The 24,117-nt window shown below is 38.9% G+C and overlaps 1 protein-coding gene across 2 annotated transcripts in view; it reads right to left on the reverse strand.

Moving 5' to 3' along the window:
* The window catches only part of rnf19a (ring finger protein 19A, RBR E3 ubiquitin protein ligase), a 133,576-nt gene that overhangs the window by 23,296 nt on the left and 86,163 nt on the right, over nucleotides 1-24,117 (reverse strand). For both annotated transcript variants that reach the window (XM_039737696.1, XM_039737695.1), the window contains exons 4-7: nucleotides 9,412-9,556; nucleotides 7,429-7,591; nucleotides 4,038-4,152; nucleotides 2,826-2,987 (exon numbers count right to left, since the gene is read on the reverse strand). In XM_039737696.1, coding sequence (XP_039593630.1) covers nucleotides 2,826-2,987; nucleotides 4,038-4,152; nucleotides 7,429-7,591; nucleotides 9,412-9,556 — 585 coding nt within the window. The remainder of the gene's footprint in view (nucleotides 1-2,825; nucleotides 2,988-4,037; nucleotides 4,153-7,428; nucleotides 7,592-9,411; nucleotides 9,557-24,117) is intronic.

Genomic DNA, 24,117 nt, shown 5'->3' on the forward strand with positions numbered 1-24,117 from the left:
CCAAGGATCAAATGGTGCAAGTTGAAAAAGGAAGACTGCAAGGTTGAGTTGAGGGAGGAAGTGAGACAAGCACTGGGAGGCAGTGAAGAGTTACCAGACAGCTGGGAAACTACAGCAGATGTAGTAAGGGTGACAGCAAGAAGGGTGCTTGGCGTGACATCTGGAAAGAGGAAGGAGGAAAAGGAAACCTGGTGGTGGAATGAGGAAAGGGATAGTCAGAGAAATGCATTAAGTAGACAAGAGTACAAAGACATAAGGCGCAAGGTGAAGAAACAGATGGCAAAGGCTAAAGAAAAGGCGTATGATGGGTTGTATGAGAGGTTGGGACACTAAGGAGGGAGAAAAGGACCTGTACCGATTGGCTAGACAGAGGGACTGAGCTGGGAAAGATGTGCAACAGGTTAGGATGATAAAGGATAAAGATGGAAACATACTCACAAGCAAAGAGAGTGTGTTGAGCAGATGGAAAGAGTACTTTGAGAGGCTGATGAATGAAGAGAATGAGAGAGAGAAGAGGTTGGATGATGTGGAGATATTGAATCAGGAAGTGCAACGGATTAGCAAGGAGGAAGTAAGGACAGGTATAAAGAGGATGAAAAATGGAAAGGTCAATGGTCCAGATGACATAACTATGGAAGCATGGAGGCGTTTAGGAGAGATGGCAGTGGGGTTTTTAACCAGATTGTTTAATGGAATCTTGGAAAGGGAGAGGATGCCCGAGGAGTGGAGAAGTGTACTGGTGCCAATATTTAAGTTTAAGGGGGATGTGCAGGACTGCAGTAAGTACAGAGGAATAAAATTGATGAGCCACAGCATGAAGTTATGGGAAAGAGTGGTGGAAGCTAGGTTAAGAAGTGAGGTGATGATTAGTGAGCAGCAGTATGGTTTCATGCCAAGAAAGAGCACCACAGATGCAATGTTTGCTCTGAGGATGTTGACGGAGAAGTTTAGAGAAGGCCAGAAGGAGTTGCATTACGTCTTTGTGGACCTGGTGAAAGCATATGACAGGGTGCCTTGAGAGGAGCTATGGTATCTTATGAGGAAGTCAAGAGTGGCAGAGAAGTACGTAAGAGTTGTACAGGTTATGTACGAGGGAAGTGTGACATTGGTAAGGTCTGCAATAGGAGTGACAGATGCATTCAATGTGGAGGTGGGATTACATCAGGGATCAGCTCTGAGTCCTGTCTTATTTGCAATGGTGAAGGACAGGTTGACAGATAAGATTAGACCGGAGTCCCCGTGGACTATGATGTTTGCTGATGAGATTGTGATCTGTAGCGAAAGTAGGGATCAGGTTGAGAAAACCCTGGAGAGGTGGAGATATGCTCTAGAGAGGAGACGAATGAAGGTCAGTAGGAACAAGACAGAATACATGCATGTAAATGAGAGGGAAGTCAGTGGAACGGTGAGGATGCAGAGAGTACAATTGGTGAAGGTGGAGGAGTTTAAATACTTGGGATCAGCAGTACAGAGGAATAGGGATTGTGGAAGAGGTGAAGAAGTACAGGCAGGGTGAAATGGGTGGAGAAGAGAGTCAGGAGCAATTTGTTACAGACGGGTATCAGCAAGAGTGAAATGGAAGGTCTACAGGATGGTAGTGAGACCAGCTATGTTATATGGGTTGGAGACTGTGGCACTGACCAGAAAGCAGGAGACAGAGCTGGAGGTGGCAGAGTTAAAGATGCTAAGATTTGCATTGGGTGTGACGAGGATGGATAGGATTAGAAATGAGCACATTAGAGAGTCAGCTCAAGTTGGATGGTTGGGAGACACAGTCAGAGAGGCGAGATTGTGTTGGTTTGGACATGTGCAGAGGAAAGATGCCGGGTATATTGGGAGAAGGATGCTAAGGATAGAGCCGCTAGGGAAGAGGAAAAGAGGAAAAGAGGAAGGCCTAAGCAAAAGTTTATGGATGTGGTGAGAGAGGACATGCAGGTGATGGGTGTAGCAGAACAAGGTGCAGAGAACAGAAAGATATGGAAGAAGGTGATCCGCTGTGGCAACCCCTAACAGGAGCAGCCGAAAGAAGATTTCAAAAGTGGAAAAAGTATTGCAACTACCTCAGATACTACTCAGCTATAACTTGTTATTTTTTTATACACTTTTTGATGTGCCTGTGTCAGATGTGGCCAAATTTGAAAGGGAAACAATGAATTAACTTTACTTATTTTTTAATACATTTATTTGTGTCGGTTTAAAATCAATTTTGCCTGCTGCTTACTTGCTGCTGATATCTGGCTGAGCTAAATTTCTTGGTTTGAAACTCTGGCCCAAATGAATTTGCAATTGAATAGTCATGCTGCAAATACACATCAAAGCTAACAACAATGGCAGACCAGCACTCCAGATTACATGAAATGTGTGTTCTTTTGGCGTTACAAGTTATGGTTTCTTATGATGTGTATTAATGGAATTCATTGTGTCAGTTTTTCTCATAACATATTAATGCTTCCAGAAGACCGGTAACTTTTCAGCCACATCTGCAATTGTGTAAAGCTTCCCTAAATCTCAATACAAATAACTGCTTTTCTGTGTGGAGTGGTTTCTTATTAGTAGATTTATTTGGCAATGTCAGATTTAGGGCAAACAAAAAGTTAATGATTTACTTGCTTATAACTACAATTGCTAATGATCTTACATCCTTATAATTTAATTTTGCTAAGCAAACAACAAGCAATAAAGAGCAGATGTTGCATTTAAAAAGGGAAATCTGTACCTGTTAACATTTTTAAAGCTCTAGACAGGTTACTAAAATTACTAAATACTATAATGCTAAAATGCTTCTCTGAAACTGTGAATCAAGTATATTACAAAGGAAACCTTACCAATGGCAGCATTTCCACCACCAACATTGATGTCATTCTCATCATCAAATTCAATCCGAACTCCTTTTCCATTGCCTGCTGAAACCCCACAGCCTCCACTACGGCAAAGTGATATTGGAACTACACCATAGACATAGGCCAGCATGATAGGGACTCCAATACCTGCCGTATTAAAGTGCAAAATTAAATTAAAAATAATCATTTTATCACATATTAATTTGAGGACTGAGCTGCTTTAAGAAAAAAATAACAGATTGGCAAACAGCTGATCTGTTATGTTTTCATTTTCAATACCCACGAATACTGAAAACTCATAACCATCACAAGGCAGTTGTATTAGGTCTGTCTGTGTCTGTACACAGGATAAAACACTGTCATCAGCTCCAACTGGCTTGCATGTCATCTTAAGTTCAGTGATATTACATTTTTCCCAAAAAAGTTAGTTTTACAAAACGTAAAGCAATACAAAATTTCAAAAACAAACTTAGCATCTAAATCAATAGTTGAGAATACTGACTATGAAGCTATTACTAGAACAGGAATAAAGTTCCAGCAATATTCAGGGAAGAATGTAGTAGTAACAAAGCATTAATTCAGTACTGTTAAACCTTTTATGACACGAACATCAGAAGGAGCTAGCCAAATGTTTACATTTGCATTATAACACTCAGGAATGTTTTGATAAGGTTTTCAGTGCTAACAATTTAGGAATTTAAATTATCAAATAATTTTTTTTAACAGTACCCTCAATGGCTTAGAAACTCTTGTTTTATGGCAGAAATAAAAATGAACTGCAGTAATTAAATGCATCACAACTGACAAGTGTTACAGGTAGTACTAGTAAGTGACTGCATAAGTGGAAAGTACAAGTCACAAAATCAAAACTACTATAAAATGGAGTGGCAATTGTAGAGTAAGTCTTCTTTAAAGCACAGATCATACAACCCACTGGAAATTAGGAGCTGGAAATTTTTTGGAGATTAACAAATACCTTTGGGCTTAGCAACAGGCATGGAGACACAAATCAGTGCATTAAGCTGTCAAAGTTAAATATAAAAAAAAACCAAAGACAGCCATAGAAATACAAAGCCTACTGTACATTAACATGATTTGGGCTCCACCATCGTACACATGAACCAAGAAATTATCAGTTCATCACAGAAAATAAATAAGCAGCCAAAATAAGATTGCTGTTCAAGATGTGTGACTTACCAACAGTTACAGCAGCAACCACAGGAGATACAATGACGGACAAGGTGACTCCACCAGCAATTGCAAGGTTTCTTTTGTGCTTAGAAATATCCTTCCCTTCATAACGGTTATGAATCTGAAGCATTTAAACAGAACTTTAACATTTTTGAGACCATCATCCACTAAATCATTAAGTCAAAAACAGGCTGTTTCATACTGCTTACTGGAAAATGACAAGAAGTGTAGGCTTTTTACTACATGGGGTAGCACTGGAAGTTTCTAATTTAATTGGGGTAAAGGTTTACAAAATTAAAATTGCAATATAGATTTGTGCTTTTGACATACAAATTTTTGTTTACTGTCAAGTGCTGGTATCAAACTGGGCTGCTCTGCATGCTTGATTTACCTTCCACAAGCAGTATAACCTTTATATGCAATGGGAAATAAAGCAAAATGACATCTTGTACTGGCTAACTAAAAAGATCACAATACTGTATGCAAGCTTTCAAGACAACTCTGGTACCCATACTGTAATCTCTTAGTCAGCCAATTAAAGATGTCATTCTGCTTGACTTTCAGTGGCTAACATGCTACAACACTCTACTGCTAGTGATTTGTTTGAAAAGATTGCTTTGCTATTAATATGTTTTTAACTTAGTAGCAAAATGGTTTGTTAATGAAAATATGTGAAAAGCATTTATTTAAAGATCATTAGAATGCAACATTTACTGGTTTCAGTAAATCTACGCCTGAAACATGAATATGCAACTATGCTCCTAGTTACATAAAATGAAGATGGGCACTGTGATCACAGCTTTTCCACCACTGGAAAGGCACATAGTGTAGTGGACAGCTGGAGGAGGTGGTTTGGGGAAGAGGACTAAAGTAATGAATATATTTCACTTGTGTAAGTAATTATGAGTGTAATGTTTCCTGACTCCACTTTTTCATGGACAAAAGAAATGATCTTTTTGTGGAGGAGTGTCAAAGCACAAGTCATAAGTGCTGATTTTGGTATGAGTATTTGAAACCTAATTTAGATATAATTTGACAGCCCTAACACACTTGAATATTTTATGAAATTGCATTTTTTCTGTGAAATGAAAGATCCTATTTTCAAGAAAAGACTGTTCCTGCTAAATAGACCAGCACCACATTTTTGCAATCTTTTAGCTAGCAAGTTTGAGGCACTTCAGATAGGTTACAAAAACATTTGTGTTAGATGGTTATTTTATGCTTTCTGGATTAGGATAGCACATTACAGGTAGTCCCTGGGTTACGTACGAGATAGGGACTGTAGGTTTGTTCTTAAGTTGAATTTCTATGTAAGTCGGAATAGGTACATTATTTTAATAAAGCAATTTGGACAGATGTTTGTCTCAACATAGTTATTTTTTACCTTTCTGTGCATGCACAGTAAATGCTTGAACATTTTCAAATACAGTACAGCCTTAAACAATGTTGGTAGAACTTGAAGAAAATGGGACTGGTCTCTTAAAAGTAGGCATCAAGGGAGGTTTGCATGGAGCTTTTCTTTTTCTCATCATAAATAGACTTGCCATTCCTGCTTCGATGAGACGAAATGCATCAGTTAACTCTTTTGTAGAAAACTTTGAGTCTCTAGGTTCTGGTTTTCTTCGCTGAATGCTATCACCTGCTGTTCTAGTTCCATAAGGTCTTCATTGGTTAGTTCTTTGCTATGTACGTAACAGTATAAGCAGGTGTGCTACTTAGAAAGAATAGGGGCGGTGAGGGGCGGTTCACCACCTGCACCACACTCTCTGCACATTTAGAATTCTTAGATTTCTACTTGAAATCACTTTCATGATGAAATGCATTAAAATATGTACATTACACTTTACAGATAAATCGTTAACTTTGTTTAAATAATGAATACTGTTAATAGTTACACATATGGGAGGTGGCAACGTGGCAGCGATGCTGTCTCATAGGGAGTCACGTCCCTTGTGATCCCTGCCTGGAGTTTGCTTGTTATCCTGGTGGGTTTTCACAGTGTGCTCAGTTTTGCATCCTAAGATATGAAGGTTTGGGGATCTGGTGAAGCTACAATGATGTTAGTGTACTTATGTGCTTGTATTCACCTTGCGATGAGCTGATGCCCCGTCCAGGGATTTTGTTTGTCTTGTGCTGATGCTGCTCGAATGGGTGCATCCCAAAATTGATGGATGTAATCATTAAACATTCTTTTCAGAGATATTGTGGCAAGGTATCCTCGGAATTTAATGGATGTTTCAGGCACACGTGTTGCATCGAGTGGCACCTTACTGTTCAGCTGATCTTGACAAGAGCTTATTTTTGTAGTAGTGCTTATATTACAGTGCAGCCTGAAAATCATGCTAGGGCAAATTTCGGAGGTGGTCTTATTTTCAGGGAAACACGGTAGATGCTGCCCCAGTGACTATGGACCCCGAGTCACAGCTTGGCGCGCACCCAGTCACCCACTGAGAATAAATTGTGTTCGGCCCCCACTGCCCCATTCATTAACTCGAGCCACCCGAGGGACACAACACTGCGCAAGCAGTGAAAACATCACCCTCCAGCCACCACCTGCAGCGTCCCCAGGCCGAAGATGACGGAGTGGCAGTTACTGAGGAGCCTGCGTCACGTCCCCCAGACAGATGAAGGAGCAACTGTAGTGCAGTTCGTAAGGATGAGTTGTTTGTATGTCTGATGTCTAAGTTGGGGACTACCTGTATTTTGTATTATTTACAAATGTAATACATATACAAATATATGTATATATTTAATATATGTACAAGGTTTTGACTGGTGGTTCTCACAAATAACTGTAACACACTACCATTTTTATATAATCCTTTCACAGATCTTACTGTATAATTCTTCATTTTTGAAGCTTCAGAAGATTCTGTGGACCATTTGCTTTTGTTTATAATAATGAATTAACTTCCATGCTACACAGTTATTAGGTACTAAGATGTATATTTGCATAGTGGAGTTATGGTTGATTATATATTAGTAAATAGTAATAATAAATAGGTTGAGTATATAAAATTACCAGTATACTGTACTTTGGGGACTAAAGGAAAGTTTGTAACAACACTGAAGAACTATATCATTGTGCAAATTACCAAACCTTCCAGGTATATCTGATATACTCACTAGACTGATGAAAGTTGCTCTTTCTTAAAAGAACACAAACACAACAAATGTGCATCCATGTGACTAAGATGTAGTAATCATTAGCCTAATCATACATTTAGTTATTTATCAAGAACCAAACAAATGCACTATGGTTTCATTAACAATAGTTAACCAATTATTCCCAATTCAAATAAACCTCCCAGTACAAAAATACTAAAAAGGCAGTGACACCCTGGTTATTATACTTAACATTATATTGTAAGCTAAACTTTATAAAATCAAGACCTACCTTTCTTCCCACATACACTGGAATACCAATAATCATAGCTGGAATAGCAATTCCTGCAATCAACGCGATTCCTATTGGAGCTCCAACTAAAGTGCCTAACTGCCACAAAATTTTCTTCTTTCGGCTCCAAGGCTTTTTACCCCAAAATGTACATCCAGATGGACTGTAAGATAAAGGGGAAAAGAAAAATACATATTACATATTCATTAAATACATTGAATTCATTAGAACAAAATCTCCCATAATTTCCCTGTAGAAGTGAACTGGCAGATAGCTATTAACACTCAATTCCTAAGATATTACAAAGTTTACTAATGTATCCTAAAATTACCTTAGAACAATACCTTTCAAATTATATCAGTGTTATTAACAGACATTAGTTAGGGAAAATAATGTATATGGTCATGCTTTGACTTCTTGCTCAAGCTGCTGTGTCACTTTTCTTGGTCTTTCATATCTTGTCTTGACCTCCATGGTTTCCTTTTACTGCTATTTCTTTATAACATTTTGGACTGTGAAAATTGCTAGCTGGAAGTGCTTTTTTAGCATTCCCCTGCTTTGATGGCATAAATTTGTTTAACTTCCAGATCCTCCGTCAGTTGTTTAGAAGGGCAAATCGTTGTTCAGACTCTAGAATCGTCATCAGCTGACAATTCCTAATAACAATTCTTGTACAGACTAAGACCTTACAAGATAAACAAGTTCAGACTAATAATCCATGAGCTCTGAACCTTAAAACTGGAACAGTGCCACATTTGATTTTTTTCTTACATTTAGTTCATTTCAAACAAAATGTAACTGTACATTAACATTTCATAAAAATAACATTGTATTAGTTTTTTGTAGAAGTTGTATTTACTATTTTTATTTCAAATGTCAAAATATGTCATTTGTCCCAATGTCCAAAGTTTTTTGCATGGAATTCTATAACATCATTAATATACAACATTTACCAATGAACTAATTAAAGATTAGGATGAAAGCAGACTGTCAAAAAAGTTATTAATGTTGTATCAGCTGCAGAAGCTCAGCAATTCCATGAAAAACTGAAATGTTTTGTTCTTTCATTATATTCATCACACAAGCTGGATTAGAGTGAACATTTTCCTATCCTCTGGTAGAGTTTCTAAAAGTTAACTTTAATACAAAAAGTCATTGGAAATGCTGCCCCCTTTTACCAGCCCCATAAAAAAGTAGCTCCACTAAAATCACACCAGCATATTACATGCAATATGCACTATGGTGTAGTGAATATTATTACCCTTGACTTACAGGCATAAGTAATAGGCATACTTAATACAAATTAGCTTATCTGTAATCTATTCTGTTGCACAGTGGATAGCATTGCTGTTTACAGCTAAGTGCAAAAGTCTAGGAAAATAAACTACACCAAAGTCCTTTACAAATTAAGTTATTAATTTAATATTGGTCAATCTTAATTTTTTTTTTTAGTTGGTTTAGAGGCTGTCTATTTATTATCTGTGCATTTTGTATGGCAAGAGTGATTGAAATTATTTACTTCATTGTTAAGGTGACTATTCATGTACATTTCTTAATGGGAAATATTTGCATTACATCTCCCTCTTTTCTGGTTTGCCCTACTGGGCAATATGCAAAATAAGAGGTCTTGTTGGCTCATGTTCTGATAACTATTCCTTTAAGACATTTATTGCAGTTTTCCAAATTTAATTATTCTATGGTGACAATAGTTGTAGTTCAAATTCAGATTTAATCATAAAGTACATTTAACATAGGAAAACAGCTGTAATAATGTGCAGCTGAAAGTAAACATTACAAAAACTGTGTATAAAACACACAGTAAGATTATAAAAACCAAGGGCACTAAACAAAATCTCTCAAACCTAAAGCATAAAAATAAAATACTTCCAAAATGACATCCAACCCCAAAAAAATTTTGTATCTCAAAGCCAGAGAAAAAAAGATGCGTCAAACCATTAAATCAGGATAGCCACTTTAGTTTACCTTAAGTAGTGGAGGTCAGAAATTTCTTTCATGCACAGCCAGCAGAATTCACAGCCACACACTGCACAGGTCATATGATTGCAGCTTCCATCATTCATCTTGATTATATAGGCGGCACACCTGGGGCATGGCTTTATATCATCAGCTGCAAAAACAAGTTTAAATAATTAAGTTATGGGGCCAAAATACTCTTAAACATGAGGAAATAAAAAAAGAACACATTAATTTTTTCAGAATACAACTGGGATATACAATGGGTATAGAAAAGAATCACCCACTTTGAAATATTCCCTTTTTTTTTTGCTTTACAGCCTTAAATGAAAACACACAAACCAATGTTTTCTAGCTTTACTTACTCAATACAATCTATAACATCCAAGTGAAAGATATCATAGCTACAGTTCAGAAGAATTTTAAAAAAAATAAAAAACAAGAAATACTGAGATTAATAAAGGATCACCCCCCCCCAAACAATATCTGTAAACTCAATCAGGTGTAAACCACCATTTCCCTTGCAGACCATGGTTATTGGCTTCCACCTGTAATCAACTGTAATCCGTGTGATTAGTGAAACATAAAAATGCTGTTCCTGGAGCATTTCCTTACTTGGCAGTGCAACTGACAGCAAACAACTGACTATGGGTGGCAAGATCTCAGGGATAGAGTTGTGGACAGACATAAGATGGATACAAAAAAATCTCAAAGGCTTTATCAATCCCAAGGAGCACAGTAAAGTGCATAATAAAGAAGTGGCAAGTGTTTGGTATTACTAGCACCCTCCCTGGATCTGGCCGGCCCTCCAAACTGGAGGGAAGAGAAAGGAGGAAACTAGTATGAGAGGCTACAAAGAGGCCAATGGCCACTTTGACGGATTTACAGGATTTTATGGCAAAGAGTGGTCATTGTGTACATGTAACAATTTCACAAGGGAAAAGCCACTTCTCAAGAAAGGCCACATTAAGGCTTGTTTGAGCTTTGCCAGAATGCACCTTGAAGATTCTGATGCCAAGTGTAAAAAGGTCTTCTTCTTAAATCAGACCAAAATCGAAATTTTGGCCTCAATATCAAATGGTACACCTGGCGGAAATCCAAAGCAGCTCACCGTCCACAACACCATACCTACAGTAACGCATGGAGGTGGCAGCATCCTGTTGTGGGGGTGTTTCTCTGCCACAGGGCCTGGGGCTCTTATTAGGGTAGAAGGAAAGATGGATGGAGAAAAATACCGTCAAAATCTGGAGGAAAACCTGCTACCCTGTGCCAGAAAGTTGAAGATGGGCAGAATTTTCACCTTCCAACATGACATCCCGAAGAATACAGTAAAAATTGACCACACAGTGGCTGAAGGAGAAAAAAAAGTCAATGTCCTTGTGTGTCCCAGTCAGAACCCAAACCTAAATCCCATTGAAAATCTGTGGAAAGATTTGAAGATAGCAGTCCACCAACGCTCACCATCCAATCTGACTGAACTTGAACAGTTCTGTAAAGAGTGGGCAAATATTGCTTAATCTAGATGTGCAAAGCTGATAGAGAAGTATTCCAATAGACTCAAGGCTGTCATAAAAGCAAAAGGTGGTTCAACAAAATATTGACAGATGATCCTTTATTAATCTTAGTATGTAATTTTTTATATTTTTTTTTTATAGTTTTTCTGAACTGTAGCAAAGATATCTTTCACTTGGATGTTATAGGTTGCATTGAGTAAGTAAAGCTGTGAACAAACATTTTTTGTGTGTGCTTTAAAGCTGTAAAGCAAAACAAAATGGGAATATTTTGAAGGAGTTAATTCTTTTTCTATACCCACTGTATGATAATCCTCAAATATCATATTCTATAAATACAATTCTCTGGTGCATACATTTTTGGACACCACAAAATTATATACATTAAATCATTTTATATGGTGAAAATTACAAATGCTTCCTTAACACCATTGATTCCTGAAGATAAATGTCATTACTGTGTGTGTGTATATATATATATATATATATATATATATATATATATATATATATATATATATATATATATATATATATATATATATATACATATATACATATATACATATACATATATACATATATACATATACACACACATACACACACAGTGGAACCTCGGTTCACGAACGTCCCGGTTCACGTACAACTCGGTTCACGACCAAAAAGATCGCCAAACTTTTGCCTCGGTTCACAACCACACACTCGGTATACTGAACAAGCCAGGTTCCCTTGCCTGCCTGCAAGCTGAGCTGAAAGAGAGAGAGAGGCGAGCACATGCCTGCTAGGGAGGAGGAGGAGGAGATTGCTGCACGTGTTTGCTGAACAAGCCAGTTTCCCTTGCGTCCTCAGTTGAGAGAGAGAGAGAGAGAGGAGGAGATTGCTGCACGTGTTTGCTGAACAAGCCAGTTTCCCTTGCGTCCTCAGTTGAGAGAGAGAGAGAGAGAGAGAAAAGGGCGAGCGAGCACTTGCCTGCTGGGAAGGGGAAGGAGGAGATTGCTGCACGTGTTTGCCTGCCTATCTGTAGGCTGTAGTGCAAGCGAAAACATCCCCCTCCCCCCACAGGCAGCCTGAGGGAGAAAGAGAGCTGCCATGCTTTTTCATTTAAGCAAAGCCGCTCCTTGTTCATTGTTTTCAATAAGACGTGCACTCTCTTTGTGCTCTACAGTATTTCGTGTGCTTTTGCAGTTAACTATGGCTTCTAAGCAAGTGGAGAGTTGTCAGAAGAAAGTTTTGAAGAAAATTGAAATCGAAGTAAAGAAAGAAATTACAAAAGGTGGAAAAAATGTTTACCAGTTTACTCATTTACCAATCGGAGAACCCTCGTGCTTTCAAGCAGCATAATGTAAACAAAGCCAGACTGCCAGTAATGTGGAGGGTCACAAGAACGTTCTTTTTGGAATGGCTGCATGAGGCTTTCACTCCCACCAGCTAAACCGCTAAAAGCACCAGAAACCCAAGAAATCACAAGAGAGAAAACACCTGAAGGAAAACACTTCATGCCAGAACTCGTTTCATGCAAGGTTAGTTTTCTTGGTGGTTTTTGTATTACGGATTTTTCAAAAGTAATTTTTTTAGTTCATAATGCGATTTGTTGCGATGTTACATTTCTCTTTTTCAAATGTTCGCTTTTTCCTTGTGCTTAAAACTCATTAAAAATTGTTTACATGGAGGACTTCATCGTGTGATTTGTTGCAATGTTACTTTTTGGTTGCTTGCGAGTTGGTTTTAAATGAAGTCGGATTTGTGCGATGTTTTTTTCTGCTGTGCTTAAAACTCATTTGAACAACATTGTTTACAGCGATCAGGCTTTAGGTTTAATAGCGAGATCTCCTGCAATCTGACTTGTTTGCTTGTGAGTTGTTTTTTGCAAGCGAATTTTTCCTTTTTTTTCTGCTGTGCTTAAAACTCATTTTAAAAAATGCTGCGAGCACGTGCTGCAGAGAGATTAGAGAGCACTAGCGCAAGCGCAGAGAGCAGGCAGCTGACAGGGAAGGGATGGGGGAGGATAGGTGTGTGTGTGTGTGTGCGCTACACAGAGAGAGAGCGCGTGAGCCAGCCTGCTCCTGTAGCTGAGGGAGGGAGGGAGGCAGGCAGGGAGGGAGGCAGGCAGGCAGGGAGGGAGGGGCTTTGGTGGTGTGTGTGCTACAGAGAGAGAGTGTAGCTGATCAGGGAGCCTGGGTCTTTTGTGTCAGTGTTATTCAATGTTTTTACATTAGTTTACTATTACACTGTGGATTCTATGGTGTAATTAACTATATTTTTGCTTAATCTTTACATATTTTTACATATTTACATACAGTTTGTACGGTCTGGAGCGGATTAATTGTATTTACATACAATCCTATGGGGAAAACTGCTTCGGTTCACGACCAACTCGGTTTACGACCAAAGTTCTGGAACGAATTATGGTCGTGAACCGAGGTTCCACTGTATGTATATATATGTATATATATATGTAAACTGCTCAAAAAAATTAAAGGAACACTTTGAAAACACATCAGATCTCAATGGGGAAAAGAAATCCTCCTGGATATCTATACTGATATAGACTGGGTAATGTGTTAGTAACGAAAGGATGCCACATCGCTTGATGGAAATGAAAATGATCAACCTACAGAGCCCTGAATTCAAAGACGCCCCAAAATCAGAGTGAAAAAATTATGTGGCAGGCTAGTCCATTTTGCCAAAATTAAATTGCAGCAACTCAAAATTGCACTGCAGCACTTTGTATGGCCCTGTGTTCTTGTATACATGCCTGACAACATCGGTGCATGCTTCTAATGAGATGACAGATGGTGTTGTGGGGGATCTCCTCCAAGATCTGGACCAGGGCATCACTGAGCTCCTGGACAGTCTGAGGTGCAACCTGGTGGCATTGGATGGACCAAAACAATGTCCCAGAGGTGTTCTATTGGATTTAGGTCAGGAAAGTGTGGTGGCCAGTCAATGGTATCAATTCCTTCATCCTCCAGGAACTGCCTGCATACTCTCACCACATGAGGCCAGGAATTGTGCGTGCACCAGGAGCCACTGTACCAGCATAGGGTCTGACAATGGGTCCAAGGATTTCATCCTGATACCTAACGGCAGCCAAGGTGCCTTTGTCAAGCCTGTAGCGGTCTGTGTGACCCTCCATGGATATGCCTCCCCAGACAATCATTAACCCACCACCAAACTGCTCATGCTGAATGATGTTACAGGCAGCATAATGTTCTCCATGGCTTCTCCAGACCCTTTCACTTCTGTCACGTGCTCATGGTGAACCTGCTCTCATCTGTAAAAAGCACAGGGCACCAGTGGTGCATCTGCCAATTCTGGTATTCTATGGCGAATGCCAAGCGAGCTGCATGCTGCTGGGCAGTGAGCTCAGGGCCCATTAGAGGACATGGGGCCCTTGGGTCACCCTCATGAAGTCTTTCTGGTTGTTTGGTCAGAGACATTCACACCAGTGGCCTGCTGGAGGTCATTTTGTAGGGCTCTGGCAGTGCTCATCCTGTTCCTCCTTGCCCAAAGGAGCAGATACTGGTCCTGCTGATGGTTTATGGACCTTCTATGGCCCTCTCCAGCTCTCCTAGAGTAACTGCTTGTCTCCTAGAATCTCCTCCATGCCCTTCAGACTGTGCAGGGAGACAGCAAACCTTCTGGCAATGACACATATTGATGTGCCATCCTGGAGAAATTGGACTACCTGTGCAACCTCTGTAGGGTCCAGGTATCGCCTCATGCTACCAGTAGTGACAGTGACTGTAGCCAAATGCAAAACTAGTGAAGAAAAAGATCAGAAAAGAAGAGGAGGGAAAAATGTCAGTGGCCTCCACCTGCTAAACCATTCCTGTTTTGGTGGTCATCTCATTGTTGCCCCTCTAGTGCATCTGTTGTTAATTTCATTAACACTACAGCAGCTGAAACTGATTAACAACCCCCTCTGCTACTTAACTGACCAGATTAATATCCCATAAGTTTCATTGACTTTATGCTATACTCTGATTAAAAAGTGTTCCTTTAATTCTTTTGAGCAGTATACACACATATATATACACATATATACATATATATATATATACATATATATATATATACATATACATATACATATATATACATATATATATATATATATATATATACATATATATATATATATACATATATATATATATATATATATATATATATATATATATATATATATATATATATATATATATATATATATATATATATATATACAGTCATGTGAAAACATTAGGACACCCTTTGAAAGCATGTGGTTTTGTAACATTTTTAATAAATGGTTATTTCATCTCCGTTTCAACAATACAGAGATTAAAGTAATCCAACTAAACAAAGAAAACTGAAGAAAAGTCTTTTCAAGATCTTCTGTAAATGTCATTCTACAAAATGCCTATTCTAACTGAGGAAAAGATAGGACACCCTTGCCCCTAATAGCGAGTGTTACCTCCTTTGGCTGAAATAACTGCAGTGAGGCGGTTCTTGTAGCCATCTACCAGTCTTCGACATCGGTCTGAGGAAATTTTACCCCACTCCTCAATGCAGAACTTTTTTCAGCTGTGAGATGTTTGAGGGGTTTCTTGCACGTACAGCCCTTTTCAAGTCACCCACAGCATCTCAATGGGATTCAAATCTGGACTTTGACTTGGCCATTCCAGGACTCTCCATTTCTTCTTTTTCAGCCAATCTTTGGTTGATTTACTAGTATGTTTTGGGTCATTGTCATGTTGCATGGTCCAGTTCCGCTTCAGCTTTAATTTTCTAACTGATGGTCTCACATGTTCTTCAAGCACCTTCTGATACACAGTAGAATTCATCGTGGATTCTATGATGGTGAGCTGACCAGGTCCTGCTGCAGCAAAGCAGCCCCAAACCATGACACTTCCACCTCCATGCTTCACAGTTGGTATGAGGTTCTTTTCTTGGAATGCTTTGTTTGGTTTACGCCAAACATGTCCTCTGCTGTTGTGTCCAAATAATTCAATTTTGGACTCATCTGTCCAAAGAACATTATTCCAGAAGTCCTGGTCTTTGTCAACTTTATCTCTGGCAAATGTCAGTCTGGCCTCGATGTTTCTCTTGGAAAGCAAAGGTTTCCTCCTTGCACACCTCCCATGCAAGTTAAACTTGTACAGTCTCTTTCTGATTGTAGAGGCATGTACTTCTACATCAACAGTAGCCAGAGCCTGCTGTAGTTCTCGAGATGACACTTTAGGGTTTTGGAGACCTCTTTTAGCATCTTGCGGTCTGCTCTTGGGGTGAACTTGCTGGGGCGACCAGTCCTGGGCATGTTGGCAGTTGTTTTGAAAGCCCTCCACTTGTAGACTATCTTCCGGACAGTGGAATGGCTGATTTCAAAATCTTTGAGATCTTTTAAATCCCTTCCCAGACTCTTAGGCTGCTACAATCTTTTTCTGAAGTCCTCTGACAGCTCTTTTGTTCTCACCATGGTGCTCACTCTCACTTCAACAGTCAGGAGCACACCAAACTAAATGTCTGAGGTTTAAATAGGGCAAGCCTCATTCAACATGCAGAGTAACGATCTACTAATTATGTGCACCTGGTGTGATATACCTGTGTGAGATCTGAGCCAATTTAAGAGGGAATACATGTGAGGGTGTCCTATCTTTTCCTCAGTTAGAATAGGCATTTTTGTAGAATGACATTTACAGAAGATCTTGAAAAGACTTTTCTTCAGTTTTCTTTGTTTAGTTGGATTACTTTAATCTCTCTGTATTGTTGAAACGGAGATGAAATAACCATTTATTAAAAATGTTACAAAAACCACATGCTTTCAAAGGGTGTCCTAATGTTTTCACATGACTGTATATATATATATATATATATATATATATATATATATATATATATATATATATATATATATATATATACACACATATATATATATAAAAATAAAAACCTTTTTTGGTGGATAGGAGTTGTTATATTCTAAACCACGGTCGGCGTCTGTTCTGCAGGGCCACAGTGGATGCAGATTTTTATTCCAACCCTGTTTAAGAGGTCAATTATTGTTGATGAAGCATTTATTGCTCAAGTGACATTTTGATGTTTCATTTTATTGGTCTCACTTGTTCCTCAACCTTAATTGCTTATTTCAGTCTTAAAATGCTGCACTCATTGTTTTTAATGGCTCCTTATTAGCAATAAGATGCAAATGACAAAGGAGCCAGCAGTTCTCCAGTGTGGATTCATCATGCACTATTTGGTTGAAAAAAAAAATGTGATAGACTGAAAATTATCTGTTTTAGGCTTCAAATCATTTAGATAAAATTGTAAAGGAAAAAAATTTATGACATAAGAACCTGACATTGCATAACAAGCCATAAAATTCAATATGTTCAAGATTGGCAAGCATTGGTTCCTAACTAAGCAATTGGGTTAGAAAGAAAACCTGTAGCCACCGAGGTCCTCTAGGACCGACATTGCCTACCTCCATTCTAAACTATGGAATACTCATTTATGAGAACTTTATTTTCTAATTGTGGGTGCAAATTGCTAACTTGAGAGAAGGAGGTCCAAGTTTTAAGGTCTTAGATCCCTGCTTCTCTTTATGTAGAAGAATAGGTGATGCAGCTGTCCACATGCTGAAGACAGTAATATCAGGAGGAGCTTAGTATGAAACAAAAATAGGTGATCTTAAAAAAAACACTGACAGGGTCCTAATATTCTTGTTCAATTTGCTTATTTTCCCCACCATTTGACTTAATTGCAAAATGTCAAGTTATATGCAAAATTGGGGAGGAAAGCTACTGCCATTATCACAAGCATCAGGAGTATCCCATAGATTCTGATGTAAAGAAACATGATGGAAAAGTTACACAGCTACTAACCCAGTTTCTGCTTCCTTTAGAATGAAAGATACAGATATTTGACATAACTACTAGTCCCGACATTACTAGCTCCATTTTTTCTGCTTCCTTCAATACTTAAACCCGAGCCTACCCAGAATGAATATAACGAACTTTCAAGTCAGGCAGATGCTTTCTGACAGCTAGGACTTAGACCTAGACAGATATTAAAGGGTGTGCCTCCTGTAGCCTCTTTTTCTGCTTAATTTTGTATATTTTACATTATGCTAAACAGAGTATATGGAACAGATGACAGTTGTGGCTGCACAGCAAAAAAGCAAATTTGCTTTAACTTCAGAATAAGTAGGTTAATTGAAAACACAGAAAAGCTTTAGAAATTATTTAACAAAACGTAGCTCTTGTGAAATAAAACAATGAAATTTTATTGACATATTAAAATCCACCCATTCTCTGCTCATATGCGAACAAGGTAGGTTTATCAAGACTGAGACTACAAGATTTTTAATAGTACTTACTGACAAGCTATAAATTGCAAGCACCTAAGACCCCAAGTCCTGTCTAAGTTTTTTGTTAAACTATTTGCTTGAGAGTTGCTATAAATATTTGTTGGGACTACTTTGCACCGATTTTTCACTGAAAACATAATTCAATGTAAATGACATTAACAGCAAAGAGATGATCCAAGAAACAAACTCGTTTAGATAAGAAGTGGCTATGTACTTTAGGGTTGCAAGATGAAAATTTAGTACTTAATAAAAAAAACACTCATTAGACAAAATTAGAAACCGTTTCCAGAACCTTAAGTCTGTAGGTATCATACAGTGCATCCGGAAAGTATTCACAGCGCATCACTTTTTCCACATTTTGTTATGTTACAGCCTTATTCCAAAATGGATTAAATTCATTTTTTCCTCAGAATTCTACACACAACACCCCATAATGACAACGTGAAAAAAGTTTACTTGAGATTTTTGAAAATTTATTAAAAATAAAACTGAGAAATCCCATGTATGTAAGTATTCACAGCCTTTGCTCAATACTTTGTCGATGCACCATTGGCAGCAATTACAGCCTAAAGTCTTTTTGAATATGATGCCACAAGCTTGGCACACCTATCCTTGGCCAGTTTCGCCCATTCCTCTTTGCAGTACCTCTCAAGCTCCATTAGGTTGGATGGGAAACGTCGGTGCACAGCCATTTCAAGATCTCTCGAGAAATGTTCAATCGGATTAAAGTCTGGGCTCTGGCTGGGCCACTCAAGGACATTCACAGAGATGTCCTGAAGCCACTCCTTTGATATCTTGGCTGTGTGCTTAGGGTCGTTGTCCTGCTGAAAGATGAACCGTCGCCGAATTCTGAGGTCAAGAGCGCTCTGGAGCAGGTTTTCATCCAGGATGTCTCTGTACATTGCTGCAGTAATCTTTCCCTTTATCCTGACTAGTCTACCAGTTTCTGCCGCTGAAAAACATCCCCACAGCATGATGCTACCACCACCATGCCTCACTGTAAAGATGGTATTGGCCTGGTGATGAGCGGTGCCTGGTTTCCTCCAAACGTGACACCTGGCATTCACACCAAAGAGTTCAATCTTTATCTCATCAGACCAAAGAATTTTGTTTCTCATGATCTGAGAGTCCTTCAGGTGCCTTTTGGCAAAGTCCAGGTGGGCTGCCATGTGCCTTTTACTAAGGAGCGGCTTCCGTCTGGCCACTCTACCATACTGACCTGATTGGTGGATTGCTGCAGAGATGGTTGTCCTTCTGGAAGGTTCTCCTCTCTCCACAGAGGACCTCTGGAGCTCTGACAGAGTGACCATCGGGTTCTTGGTCACCTCCCTGACTAAGGCCCTTCTCCTCCGGTCACTCAGTTTAGATGGCCAGCCAGCTCTAGGAAGAGTCCTGGTGGTTTCAAAATTCTTCCACTTACAGATGATGGAGGCCACTGTGCTCATTGGGACCTACAAAGCAGCAGACATTTTTCTGTAACCTTCCCCTGATTTGTGCCTCGAGACAATCCTGTCTCAGAGATCTACAGACAATTCCTTTGACTTCATGCTTGGTTTGTGTTCTGACATGGACTGTCAACTGTGGGACCTTCTATAGACAGGTGTGTGCCTTTCCAAATCATGCCCGATCAATTGAATTTACCACAGGTGGACTCCATTTAAGCTGCAGAAACATCTCAAGGATGATCAGGGGAAAAAGGATGCACCTGAGCTCAATTTTGAGCTTCATGACAAAGGTTTTGAACACTTATGTACATGTGCTTTCTCAATTTTTTTATTTTTAATAAGTTTGCAAAAACCTCAAGTAAACTTTTTTTACGTTGTCATTATAGGGTGTTGTGTGTAGAATTCTGAAGAAAAAAATGAATTTAATCCATTTTGGAATAAGGCTGTAACATAGCAAAATGTGGAAAAAGTGATGCGCTGTGAATACTTTCCGGATGCACTGTACATTTTAGGCTCAGGACACAGTTTTATCTATTAGAGGTTGTTGATGACACAAGTAACATTTATAGCAATGCTGTACACAACTGGAGATGGGTGGGTTTTGTTAGTCTGTGGCATTTCCTGATGAGTTCTAAGCAAGAAGAATTTCTAGGGTAGTTTTGTAATAAACAGGATGATAAACTAATATATTATAACAAACAGTGAAATCTGGTTTAGGGAGAGAGTTCCACTTAGTGAAACGAGCATGATGACAGTGAGTTACTATAGACGGTAACACACAATTTGGCCCAAAAATGTTCACCAATCCTTTTCCACTTAATTCTTCCAGAATAACATCAATTCTAGTTTTTGGAAGTTCCTAAAGTCCTACTGTCTATCACACCACTGGGAAACATATTCCATGTGTCTGTGATTCTCTGTGTAAAGAAAAATGTCCTGTTTGTTCAGAATTTACACTTAACAAGTTTCCAACCAAGACCAATACTGTACACAGTACTCCAGATGAGGCCACACCAGCATGTGAACCTAACCTGGACCTGTACTCTGAACACTGTCTGGCATTTGATAGTGTGGAGTCCACTATGACTTCTAAATCCTTCTCATAAGGTGTACTGTTGATTTTCCAACCTCCCATTGTGTATTCAAACATAACTTTTTTACTTCCAACGTGAAATACTTTATATTTACTTACACTGAATTTCATCTATCATAAATCTGCCCAAGCTTGTATGCTCTCCAAGTTATGGATTAGTATATTCTAAGTTATCTGCCAACCCACCTAGCTTTGGTGGTATCTGAAAACTTAACCGCTTGTTACTTAAATTCCTATCCAAATCATTTATACACACTACTGGGAAAAAGTCTTAATACTTCAGTTTTTCCATTTGGTCTTCAAATGTAATCAATTGAAATGCAATAAATGAACTAAAATGGTGAAACGGTAAGCAGTAAACTGCCTGAGGTTTAAATTTAAAGTTTAGGTTAGCAAAAACTGAAAAAAAAAAATTTCAGATTACTACAAATAGGCCTTCTTCAGGGAACAACTAATATGTTTCAAATTGTAGATGTTCTGCAGCAATTAAAGTAAATTAAGCCTTGTAAGTTGAAGCAAACAGTTTGAACATGTGTCCCAACTTCAGTGGATTACTTAAAAACCCTCTGTCTTAACCCTCTGAAGTACTATTTGGACAATATTACACCGCAGAAAATTGTAAAATCCGGTGATTATGGCAATAAAAATAGCAATTAACAAATGAAATGAGAAAGACCATTATTACCCTTAGAAGTACCGTGTTTCCACGAAAATAAGCCCTGGCATGATTTTTCAGGATGCTCGTAATACAAGCCCTACTCTGAAAATAAGCCCTAGTTACGATCCTGCGCAGGCGCCTTTGGATGAGCAATAAACACCTACCACTACCGCATGTACACAGATGAACAGGAAATACCACTGGTATTTTGACCCCCCGACATGATGAGTGCAAAAAGAAAGAGCTATTCTTTAGAGTACAAGAAAGGAATTGTGGAGGAGTCCCAGGGCAAAAATCTTACTGCTTTCTGCAAAGAGAAGAAGTTGGATATCTGTACTACGACCAAGAGGTGCTCATTTAAGGAAAGCTCTATTGCTAGACATGGGAGATTGGTGCCAATTGTTCTAAAGGAAATAGAAGAAATTCATAATGGATTTTGGAGTTTGGAGAGTTGTGTTCCAGAAGATGATGACATGACTGCATTTGAATAAATGTAGATTTTTGCTCAAGAACAAATGTAGAAATATTAAGACATTAAACTGCATGCATTTCTATAAAAACTGAGGCATTCTAAATTCTTTTTATCAGAAGTATATATTTATAATTGCAGCAGCCCTAGTACTGACCCCTGTGGAACACCGCTCTTTATGTTAGTCAATTCTGGTAGGGTTCCGCATACCCTTGCACCAATCTACAAACATCCTGAACTCTTCACTTCTTTTAGTTTGATGCCCAACCTCTCATGTCACACTTTATCAAATGCTTTCTGAAAGTCAAGATAAATACTATCATATGCTCCGATAGGATTATAATGTATCCTTTTGCTGCTTTCTCATAGAATTCCAGCACGTTGGTAAAACATGACCTCCCTTATCTGCACCCACGGCGACTGTTCCCTCTTCTGAACCCATGCTGTCCGTATAAAATAAATTAAAAAAAAAACTTGTTCTTGCCATGTACTGCTCAATCTTGTGGTAAAGTCCGTAGCTGACTGCAATTTTAATCGCCACACTCACGGCTTAAGGACGGGGAAGTGGTAGCATGGCAAGAGCAGTTCCCATGTGTGACATTGTTGGTCCAGCACTTAAGTGCACAGGTGCGGAATTAGCCGTGGCCGTAATTGGGGCCAGGACCTGTTAATTAATGCAGACAATGGCAGACAGTGAGAGGAATCGCGTTGCCGTTGAAGAACTCCAGGCACTCGACAAACAGATTCAGAAACTCCTCTCCAGACAAAGGTACCTTAGAGACTTGAAAGCTCGGCTGCTAGATAAACCATCCTTGACATTTGAAATCGACGTTACATCAACCCCATCTCCTGCCGCTCCATTCCAAGGACAAGTAAGCTTTAACCCTGCGCCTCGTAGGAGCGACGACGCCTATGAAGACCTCGCCGTGTTTCAGCTATGCAGGCGGGGGTTCAAGGCTAGAACAACCTCCATCGGCACAGGCGTGCATCTCAATCCAGAACCGGTTCGACCCTCTCCATGTCCCCAGTTTGCCTCCAACTCCAGGTGATGTAATCGTGGTAGGTGATTCGATTGTACGAAACCTCAATATCACATGCCCTAATCAAAATCTTTTGTTTCTTGTTTTCCCAGTGCTCGAGTCCTAGATGTGACGAGACGTGCGCCGACCATCTACGAGAAGCACAAGAGGGCAGTTGGATCCATTATTTTACATGCCGGCGTAAACGACATAAGGCACAGACAGTCCGAGATTCTCAAGGCTGACTTCGTGGCACTAATTGAAGACATGAAGGAGAGGACCCCATCGGCAAAAATCTTCATCTCGGTTCCAATACCTCTCGTCAGACTATCAAATGAATACTACAGTCGTCTGCTGGGATTAAACAACTGGCTGAAAGGCTCATAAAGCAGGTCATATGTTAGACTTAGTAATTACCAAAGGACTAAAAGTTGATGGATATCGGTCTATGAGACCACTTTCTTCTACTTATTTAATATAGAAATAATGTTAGAAAACATTCATGAGAAGCATATTGTTAAAAAAACGCTTCTTTGACTCATCAGCAGCTTTAAAACTTACAAACATTCTAAGCAATCAGTCCGTTTATAGTGCCAACTATAATAGCGAGGATAATGTAAATAGTAAGGTGGAAAATTTTAATTCTAAAGTAAGAACTGCTGTTGACATAGTCACACCTAAAAAGACAGTTAAATTTTCTAGCATTGTTATTCCAAGGAAGACTCAAAGAGTGTCTGATTTAAAAAGAACATGCCGTAGAGCTGAGTGTAAATGGAGGAAAACTAAACTTTGCATTACGAGATATTGAAGGTTAAAATAGCAGAATACAATAACACAGTCCATCTTGAGAGGTGCTGCTATTTCTCTAAGATAAATAACAATGCTAGTAATCCCAGAGTCTTATTTTCTACAATTAAGTCTGTTAAACCCAGGTAGCACAAAGGAATGCCCCCAAAATACTTCCTGTGAAACCTGTGAGAACATTGCTGTATTTTTCAATCAAAAAATTAATGATATTAGAAATAACATAGTATATCTCCCCAACACTCGAACCTCCTAAGCCCCAGTACTCCATTATAAACAAATTAAATTCTTTCACCAGGATAGATTTACCCGATTTACATAGAATAATCTTTCAACTGAAACCCTCCACCTGCGTCCTTGAC

Source organism: Polypterus senegalus, chromosome 15 (assembly GCF_016835505.1).
Source record: "Polypterus senegalus isolate Bchr_013 chromosome 15, ASM1683550v1, whole genome shotgun sequence".
In the NCBI taxonomy this organism is placed as follows: domain Eukaryota; kingdom Metazoa; phylum Chordata; class Cladistia; order Polypteriformes; family Polypteridae; genus Polypterus; species Polypterus senegalus.